The 10497-nt window shown below is 45.3% G+C and overlaps 1 protein-coding gene across 5 annotated transcripts in view; it reads left to right on the plus strand.

Annotated features, from left to right (window-relative positions):
- Positions 1 to 9385, plus strand: part of LOC112068668 (centrosomal protein 43-like) — a 30464-nt gene extending 21079 nt beyond the window's left edge. For 4 of the 5 annotated variants that reach the window (XM_024135866.2, XM_024135868.2, XM_024135867.2 and 1 more), the window contains exons 14-16: positions 4603 to 4636; positions 4779 to 4866; positions 9048 to 9385. In XM_024135866.2, coding sequence (XP_023991634.1) covers positions 4603 to 4636; positions 4779 to 4866; positions 9048 to 9092 — 167 coding nt within the window. In that variant the 3' untranslated portion in view covers positions 9093 to 9385. Of the gene's footprint in view, positions 1 to 4602; positions 4637 to 4778; positions 4867 to 8460; positions 8735 to 9047 lie in introns of all 5 variants that reach the window. The other variant, XR_011475204.1, reaches the window with a different exon arrangement.
- Positions 9386 to 10497: the final 1112 nt, after the last annotated feature.

Here is a 10497-nt window from a genome sequence, read left to right on the forward strand (position 1 = left end):
AGAGTGCTGAACAGAGTGCCTGAACAGAGTGCTGAACCAGAGTGCTGACACAGAGTGCTGCCGATGCTGAACAGAGTGCTGAACAGAGTGCTGAACAGAGTGCTGAACAGACTGCTGAACAGACTGCTAACAGACTGCTGAACAGACAAATACATGTTCCTCCCAGCACAAGTGTTTATACCCCACTTCAGGCAGAGCTCCTCCTTTTCTCTGAACATCACATCTTTATTGCAAGCAGGAAGTTAGATTGTGGGTAATATACTGTTCTTTCTTCCTTAATGTACCTGATCTGACATCGGCCCCCATTCCTCACTAATCCACAGCTCTCCACCCTTATCAGTGACCACAACCATGTGATTGCCTTCCCTTACTCAGTAACATTCCAAGCCCCTGGCTCATATCCAATCTTAATGACCCCACCATATACTTTCCTCCCACAGATAACCATTAGCTTCTGCTGCAGCACGTATTTCAAATTACAACCCAACAACTGAAACCAGACTGTGTCCTTCTCCTCCCATAGGATACCTGATGTCTAACAATAACACGTTCTGACAGTGTAAAGGTTCTGCATTCCCCTCTCTCCCTCAGGAACATGAACAAGGATATTCAAATTTCAAGTTTAGAAGTCAAACCCATCAAGGGAATGATGTTAACCCAGTTCCATGTTTATTTCTGTTGTTTTGGTGGGTTACTGTAATGCCTAATATATATTACAGCAAATAATATGGCTCAACTCTGATTACTGTCACCGTTTTCTTCCTGGGATGAAGGAGAGGACCAAAATGCAGCGCGGCTAGTGTTCAACATGATTTAATAAAGAATAATAGAGAACACTACAAAACAAGAAAATGTGAAAACCGAGACAGCCCTATCTGGTGCAGACAAAACACAGAGACAGGAAACAATCACCCACAAAATCCCAACACAAAACAAGCCTCCTATATATGATTCTCAATCAGGGACAACGATTGACAGCTGCCTCTGATTGAGAACCATATTAGGCTGGACACAGAAACAGACAAACTAGACACACAACATAGAATTCCCACCCAGCTCACGTCCTGACCAACACTAAACAAGCAAAACACATAAGAACTCTGGTCAGGACGTTACAGTACCCCCCTCATGAGGTGCGGACTCCGATCGCACCCCTAAAACTTCAAGAGGAGGGTCTGGGTGGGCATCTGTCCGCGGTGGCGGCTCCGGCGCAGGACGAGGACACCACTCTACCACTGTCTTTGTCCCCCTCCCTTAGCGTCCTTTGAGTGGCGACCCTCGCCCCCGACCTTGGTCTAGGAACCTTCACCAAGGCCCCCCCCCTAGATAGAGGAGGTAGCTCAGGACAGAGAGGTAGCTCAGGACAGAGAGGTAGCTCAGGACAGAGAAGGTAGCTCAGGACAGAGAGGTAGCTCAGGACAGAGAGGTAGCTCAGGACAGAGAGGTAGCTCAGGACTGAAAGGGCAGCTTCCTGACTTCAGACGGCTCTGACGGCTCGGGACAGACGGGCGGCTCGGGACAGACGGACGGCTCTGACGGCTCGGGACAGAACGGACGGCTCAGACGGCTCGGGACAGACGGACGGCTCGGGCAGACGGACGGCTCAGACGGCTCGGGCAGACGCGCTCAGACGCGACGGGGCAGACGGCACGGCTCAGACGGCGCTGGGCAGACGGACGCTCAGACGGCGCTGGCAGACGAATGCAGTGCAGGCGGCGTTGAGCAGGACGGCCGACTCTGACCTGCTGAGGCGCACAGTAGGCCTGGTGCGTGGTACCGGAACTGGAGGTACTGGGCTGGAGACACGCACCATAGGAAGAGTGCATGGAGGAAGAACAGTGCGTGACAGGGCTCTGGAGACGCACAGGAGGCTTGGTGCGTGGTGCCGGAACTGGAGGTACTGAGCTGGAGACACGCATCACAGGGAGAGTGCCGGAGGAGGAACAGGGCTCTGGAGAACGCACTGGAAGCCTGGTGCGTGGTGTAGCACTGGTGAACTGGGCTGGGGCGGGAAGGTGGCGCCGGATATACCGGACCGTGCAGGCGTACTGGCTCCCTTGAGCACCGAGCTGCCCAACCTTACCTGGTTGAATGCTCCCCGTAGCCCGACCAGTGTGGGGAGGTGGAATAACCCCACTGGGCTGTGTTGGCGAAACCGGGACACCATGCGTAAGGCTGGTGCCATGTACACCGGCCCGAGGAGACGTACTGGAGGCCAGATATGTTGATTGGCCAATGCTCAATCTAGCCCGGCCAGTGCGGGGAGGTGGAATAACCCGCACCGTGGCTATGCACACGTACAAGGAATCAGCCCAAGCCTCCGCTCTATCACGCAAAGAAAACCAACGGGAGTGTCTGCCCGGTACTCCGCTCTCCACCGGCTAAGAGCATGGGAAGTGGGCCGCAGGGTTGATCGCTACCTGCAATGGTACGGCCACACTACCCTTATGAGTCCTACACGCCCAAGAAATTGTTTGGCTGACTAGAGCCGGTCCTCCTACGCCACTCTACCATCAATCGCCATCCTCCTTTTCTCTGAACATCACATCTTTATTGCAAGGCAGGAAGTTAGATTGTGGGTAATATACTGTTCTTTCTTCCTTAATGTACCTGATCTGACATCGGCCCCCATTCCTCACTAATCCACAGCTCTCCACCCTTATCAGTGACCACAACCATGYGATTGCCTTTCCCTTACTCAGTAACATTCCAAGCCCCTGGCTCATATCCAATCTTAATTGACCCCACCATATACTTTCCTCCCACAGATAACCATTAGCTTCTGCTGYAGCACGTATTTCAAATTACAACCCAACAACTGAAACCAGACTKTGTCCCTTCTCCTTCCCATAGGATACCTGATGTCTAACAATAACACGTTCTGACAGAGTGTAAAGGTTCTGCATTCCCCTCTCTCCCTCAGGAACATGAACAAGGATATTCAAATTTCAAGTTTAGAAGTCAGAACCCATCAAGGGAATGATGTTAACCCAGTTCCATGTTTATTACATGTTGTTTTGGTGGGTTACTGTAATGTCTAATATATATTACAGCAAATAATATGGCTCAACTCTGATGTACTGCCACGGTTTTCTTCCTGGGATGAAGGAGAGGACCAAAATGCAGCGCGGCTAGTGTTCAACATGATTTAATAAGGAATAATAGAGAACACTACAAAACAACAAAACAAGAAATGTGAAAACCGAGACAGCCCTATCTGGTGCAGACAAAACACAGAGACAGGAAACAATCACCCACAAAATCCCAACACAAAACAAGCCTCCTATATATGATTCTCAATCAGGGACAACGATTGACAGCTGCCTCTGATTGAGAACCATATTAGGCTGGACACAGAAACAGACAAACTAGACACACAACATAGAATTCCCACCCAGCTCACGTCCTGACCAACACTAAACAAGCAAAACACATAAGAACTCTGGTCAGGACGTTACATGTACTGACAGAGGATAAACCAGTTTTCTTGTAGAGAATGTATAAGGAAGGTATCATGTTTATTAATGACATTGTAAACAACAACGGTAAAATTGTCACACGAGCAATCAATCAGGGTGTGTGGAGAAGTATGCTCAATACAAAATTAGCACCAACCTATCGCAGCTCTGCCACAAAAATGGAAGCGGCATTACATGAGAGAGAAAAATAATAAACTGGTTTGTCTGCAACCAATTAAATGGCTTAAAATGACTAATAGAAATCGTAAWTGGCTTAAAATGACCAATAGAAATCGTAAATGGCTTAAWRWSMMMWAKARRWSKYRWAAWRTGTSWSWKTYWCWCWYRKKSWMRAGRKKTKWMAMMWMTRYSSCRYAYAMWWYWMRAKRWKWWKRRRMASAKWTTTKWKRTSYCMMWAYAMWRWSAMAGTGGTTTATGAACTRATATGCAAAACAACAATTAACCCATCAATCTGTTCTTTTCAGTGTAAGCTATTTTATCAAATTCTCGCTACAAAAAGTGAATAGTCAGTGATGCAGATTTTGCCACGTTGAACCAGAATCAATAGAGCATCTCTTTTAGTGCTGTCCATCACTGGCTTGTTTTTGGAGTCAGGTCCAGGAGTGGTTGTTATGCCATAATATCGGGGTGATTGGACCCGCAAACTGTATTGCTGGGGGAAATGTCATTCTACTGTTGGGAATTTTTTTATTTTAGGGCAATTTGGTCAGAAATGTTGCAGATGGAAAGGTTCAAGTCCCTAGTGAGACACCACGGTAGAATGGAGGGATGTATTGCAGGTGAAAATGGAGGAATTATGATTTACTGGGAAAGATGGGTTGAACTGTGGCTGTATGAATTAATGAGTGTTGGAATAAATACATACACATGCACAGTATAAATGTTTGAGGTCCTCCAATCAGGAGTGAGGGTGGGGATTTTGTGTTTATGTGTGTTTGGTTTCACACTGTGGGCGGGGGCTTCGCCCTGAAGGCATCTCGGGGCAGGTGGGGGCAAGCACACCCACTGACCAGAGCACCCACTGACCAGAGCACCCACTGACCAGAGCACCCACTGATGTGAGCGGCCATTCATATTGTCTTGGTATTGTTTTTATACTTAAAAAATACCTCTGTTTTAACAGATGATGACGTTGACTGTGATGATGACTTTAACAGGTAATGTAGGGCATTGTCCTGTATCTTCACTAGATCTTACTAGCTATTTTTAGATGGTGTTCAGTGCTCATTCACTTGTATGTCTTATCTGTACAATGAGAGATATAAATCTAAAGGGTTTCCTGTGTTTCACCTCCACCAGCCATCGATCAGATATCTCTAAGCGTGAGGTGAGCATTGGAGAAGAGATCGAGGAGGTTTCCGTCGAGGGACTTGACAACAGCAATAAGGTATGTATGATAGTAAGGATAACAGGCATTCAACCCTAGGTATCTGTGTTCAGATAGTGAGCAGCAGTGGGCTCCTCTAGTAGTCTAGACTCAGAAACAGGAAGTTATTTACTGCTGTTTTGTTCASGTTTAGTTCTATGTAGAGAAAAGGAAAGCTGGTTGAAGACATCCACTTGCAAATGTCAGAGAGTAAGTAATCGGTGAATTAAAAATCCCAGTATAGTGTRGGTATATGAATCAAAATGTAATCAACAGTTTATTCTCTTTGAGTACACAACATGACCAAAAGTATGTGGACACCTGCTCGTCCAATACCTCATTCCAAAATCATGGGCATTTATACGGAGTTGGTTCCCCCTTTGCTGCTATAGCAGCCTCCTCTTCTGGGAAGGCTTTCCACTAGATGTTGGAACATTGCTGCGGGGACTTGCTTACATTCAGCCACGAGCGTTAGTGAGGTTGGGCACTGATGTTGGGCAATTAGGCCTGGCTCGCAGTCGGTATTCCAATTCATCCCAAARGTGTTTGATGGGGTTGAGGTCAGGGCTCTGCAGGCCAGTCAAGTTCTTTGACACTGATCTCGACAAACCATTTCTGTGTGGACCTCGCTTTGTGCACAGGGGCAGGAAAGGATCTTCCCCAAAGTTGGAAACACAGAATCGTCTAGAATGTCATTGCATGCTGTAGCATGAAGATTTCCCTTCACTGGAACCAGATTGTGAAGCGGGATTCATCACTCCAGAGAACGCGTTTCCACAGCTCCAGAGTCCAATGGCGATGAGCTTTACACCACTCCAGCTGACCCTTGGCATTGCACATGGTGATCTTAGGCTTGTATGCGGCTGCTCGGCCATGGAAACCCATTTCATTAAGCYCCCAATGAGCAGTTATTGTGTTGATGTTGCTTCCAGGCAGTTTGGAACTCGGTATTGAGTGTTGCAATGAGAACAGACAATTTTTACAGGCTTCAGCACTCGTCGGTCCTGTTTCTTGAGCTTGTGTGGCCTACCACTTCACAATAACAGCACTAACAGTTGACCAGGGCAGCTCTAGSAAGGCAGAAATTTGAGAAATTGACTTGTTGGCAAGGTGGCATCCAATGACAGTGCCACGTTGAAAGTCACTGAGCTCTTCAGTAAAGCTACTTTTCTACTGCCAATGTTTGTCTATGGAGATTGCATGGCTGTGTACTCAATGTTATACACCTGTCAGCAACAGGTGTGGCTGAAATAGCTGAATCCACTAATTTGAAGGGGTGTCCACATACAGTGCACTCTGAACGTTTTCAGACCCCTTCACTATCCATATTTTGTTACATTATAGCCTTATTCTAAAAATTATTACATCGTTTTTTCCCCCCATAATGACAAAGCAAAAACTATTTGGGGGAATTTTTCGCAAATGTATTAAAAATTGTAAACTGAAATTACATATACATAAGTATTCAGACCCTTTACTCAGTACTTTGTTGAAGCACCTCTGGCACTGATTACAGCCTTGAGTCTTCTTGGGTCTTACAAGCTTGGCACACCAGTATTTGGGGAGTTTCTCCCATTCTTCTCTGCATATCTTCTCAAACTCTGTCAGGTTGGATGGGGAGCTATCTTCAGGTCTCTCCAGAGATGTTCGATCAGGTTCAAGTCTGGGCTCTGGCTGGGCCACTCAAGGACATTCAGAGACTTGTCCCGAAGCCATTCCTGCGTTGTCTTGGCTGTGTGCTTAGGGTCTGAGATTCTGAGCGCTCTGAAGCAGGTTTTCATCAAGGATCTATCTGTACTTTGCTCCGTTCATCTTTCCCTCCCAGTCCCTGAAAACAATCTCTACAGCATGATGCCGCCACCACCATGCTTCAGCATAAGGATGGTGCCAGGTTTCATCTAGATGTGACACTTGGCATTCAGGCCGAGGAGTTCAACCTTGGTTTCATCAGACCACAGAATCTTGTTTCTCATGGTCTGAAAGTCCTTTAGGTGCCGTTTGGCAAACTCCAAGCGGACTGTCATGTGCCTTTTACTGAGGAGTGGCTTCCGTCTGGCCACTCTACCATAAAGGCCTGATTGGTAGAGTGCTGCAGAGATGGTTGTCCTTCTGGAAGGTTCTCCCATCTCCACAGAGAAACTCTGGAGCTTTGTCAGTGAACATTGGGTTCTTGGTCACCTCTYTGACCAAGGCCCTTCTCCCCCATTGCTCTGTTTGGCCAGGTGGCCAGCTCTAGGAAGAGTCCTAGTGGTTCCAAACTTCTTCCATTTAAGAATGATGGAGGCCACTGTGTTGTTGGGGACCTTCAATGCTGCAGAAATGTTTTGGTACCCTTCCCCAGATACTTCAACCTCATGGCTTAGTTTTTGCTCTGACATGCACTGTCAACTGTGGGACCTTATATAAACAGGTGTGGTTCTTTCCAAATCATGTCCAATCAATTGAATTTACCACAGGTGGACTCTCATCAAGTTGTGAAACTTCTCAAGGATGATCAATGGAAACAGGATGAACCTGAGCTCAATTTCGAGTCTCATTGCAAAGTATCAGTCAATAGTTCGGACATCTAATCATTCAAGGGTTTTTCTTTATATTGACTATTTTCTACATTGTAGATTAATAGTGAAGACATCAAAACAATGAAATAACACATATGGAATGATGTAGTAACCAAAAAAGTGTTCAACAAATCAAAATATATTTTATATTTGAGATTACGCAAAGTAGCCACCCTTTGTCTTGACAGTTTTGCACACTCCACATTCTCTCAACCAGATTCATAAGGTAGTCACATGGAATGCATTTGAATTAACAGGTGTAACTTGTTAAAAGTTAATTGGTGGAATTTCTTTCCATCTTAATGCGTTTGAGCCAATCTGTTGTGTTGTGACAAGGTAGTGGTGGTATACAGAAGATAGCCCTATTTGGTAAAAGACCAAGTCCATATTATGGCAAGAACAGCTCAAATAAACAACCAGAAAAGTCAGTTCATCATTACTTTAAGACATGAATCGAGAAAATTTTAAGAACTTTGAAAGTTTCTTCAAGTGCAGTCGCAAGAACCAAGCACTATGAGGACTGTCACAGGAAGTTACCTCTGCTGCAGAGGATACTTTGGAGTTACCAGCCTCAGAAATTGCCTCAGAAATTGCAGCCCAAATAAATTCTTCAGAGTTCAAGTAATAGACACATCTCAACATCAACAGTTCATAGGAGACTGCGTGAATCAGGCCTTCATGGTCGAATTGCTGCAAAGAAATGACTACTAAAGAACACCAATAAGAAGAGACTTGCTTGGGCCAAGAAACACGAGCAATAGACATTCGACCGGTGGAAATCTGTCCTTTTGGTCTGATGAGTCCAAATTTTTGATTTTTGGTTCCAACCGCCGTGTCTTTGTGAGATGCAGAGTAGGTGAACGGGTGATCTCTACATGTGTGGTTCCCACCTTGAAGCATGGAGGAGGTGTGATGGTGTAGGGGTGCTTTGCATGTGACACTGATTTATTTAGAATTCAAGGCACACTTAACCAGCATGGCTACCACAGCATTCTGCAGCCGATACACCATCCCATCTGGTTTGGGCTTAGTGGGACTATCATTTGTTTTTCAACAGGACAATTACCCAACACACCTCCAGGCTGTGTAAGGGCTATTTGATCAAGAAGGAGAGTGATGGATTGCTGCATCAGATGACCTGACCTCCACAATCACCCGACCTTGACCCAATTGAGATGGTTTGGAATGAGTTGGACCGCAGAGTGAAGGAAAAGCAGCCAACAAGTGCTCAGCATATGTGGGAACTCCTTCAAGACTGTTTCCAAAAGCATTCCTCATGAAGCTGGTTGAGAGAATTCCAAGAGTGTGCAAACCTGTCATCAAGGCAAAGGGTGACTACTATATGGTCATTTGTTTAACCCGTTTTTGGTTACTACATGATTSTAGATGTGTTATTTCATAGTTTTGATGTCTTCACTATTATTCTACAATGTAAAAAATAAAGAAAAACCCTTGAATAAGTAGGTGTGAACTTTTGACTTGTAGTGTATAGTTTACATTAGATTAGCTAAATATGGCCTGTTCCCTATCATCATGCCCTAATGYTATGTTTGAGTAAATAAGAAAGTAGGGTGTCTTTGGTGGTATTGGTATATTACCCTGTCTCTCACACACTCTTACCCTTTATTTTCTCCTCTCCCCCAGCCTATCTATCCCCCCCATCAGTTCGATGAGATCACTCAGGACTGACTACATGGAGGAGGTGGCATGACAGTCCATCAGCCTTATACCACACAGGCCATTTCTACTATGTTAACTATTATTTATGTTGTGTGTACCAGWKGAGGCTGGTGGGAGGAGCTATGTGAGGATGGGCTCATTGTAATGGTTGCAATGGTATCTTTGGAAAGGAGTTAAACGTGTTTTGACTCCGTTCCATTAATTCCATCCCAGCCATTACAATGAGCCAATCCTCCTATAGCTCCTCCCACCAGCCTCCTATGGCGTGTACACAGACCTAATAAAATGACCCCTTACTCAGATTGTTCTTGAAGACTGTTTCTATTGTGCTCCGTTATAACATCATGTATCCAGATGAATGTCAAGGATCTCAGGGATGACATGTTGTTACATGAATGACATGTTTTCTGTCAATCTGAAACCACAATGTGGGAGTTTACTGTMATTTATGCTGTGGCACTAACATATGTTGGCAGACAGTTTCAACCACAAAAACCAGGGTGGTTTTTCTCGCAAAGAAGGGCGCCTAATTTATTTATATMTTTTTTAAGGCAGACATTGAATATCCCTTTGAGCATGGTGAAGTTATTAATTAATTACACTTTGGATAGTGTATCAATATGTCCAGTCAGTACAAATATACAGGCGTCCTTCCTAACTCGGTTGACCAATRGTGACTTTTTAAAACAGTTAAGAATGTAATGGCAGTAAGGGAAAAAAGGCCATGCCTGTGCACGTGACTTTCCCCACAGTCCCATTAGGGTGATTTCTCCCTTTCTCAGCTGTCTATCAACAGCCTCCTTGATTCCAAGGCCCGAATGCATATTTAGACTCTGACCCATCCCAGGTCAGTGGCTGTCATTTCGTGTTAACCTGTGGATGTATTCAAGGCCTACCTTTACACTCATGTCCTCTTTGCTTGCCATCATGGGAAAATCAAAAGAATCAGCCAAGACTCAGAAAAAAAATTGTAGAGCTCCACAAGCCTGGTTCATCCTTGGGAGCTATTTCCAAATGCCTGAAGGTACCACGTTTATCTGTACAAACAATAGTACGCAAGTATAAACACCATGGGACCACGCAGCCGTCATACCGCTCAAGAAGGACACTCGTTCTGTCTCCTAGAGATGAACGTACTTTGGTGTGAAAAGTGCAAATCAATCCCAGAACAGCAGCAAAGGACCCTGTGAAGATGGAGGAAACAGGTACAAAAGTATCTATATCCACAGTAAAACGAGTCGTATATCGACATAACCTGAAAGGCAGCTCAGCAAAGAAGAAGCCACGGCTCCAAAACCGCCATAAAAAAGCCCGTCTACGGTTTGCAACTGCACATGGGGACAAAGATCGTATTTTTTGGAGAAATGTCCTCTGGTCTGATGAAACAAAAATAGAACTGTTTGGCATAACGCCC

The sequence above is a fragment of the Salvelinus sp. IW2-2015 genome, unplaced genomic scaffold (genome assembly GCF_002910315.2).
Source record: "Salvelinus sp. IW2-2015 unplaced genomic scaffold, ASM291031v2 Un_scaffold648, whole genome shotgun sequence".
Taxonomy (NCBI): domain Eukaryota; kingdom Metazoa; phylum Chordata; class Actinopteri; order Salmoniformes; family Salmonidae; genus Salvelinus; species Salvelinus sp. IW2-2015.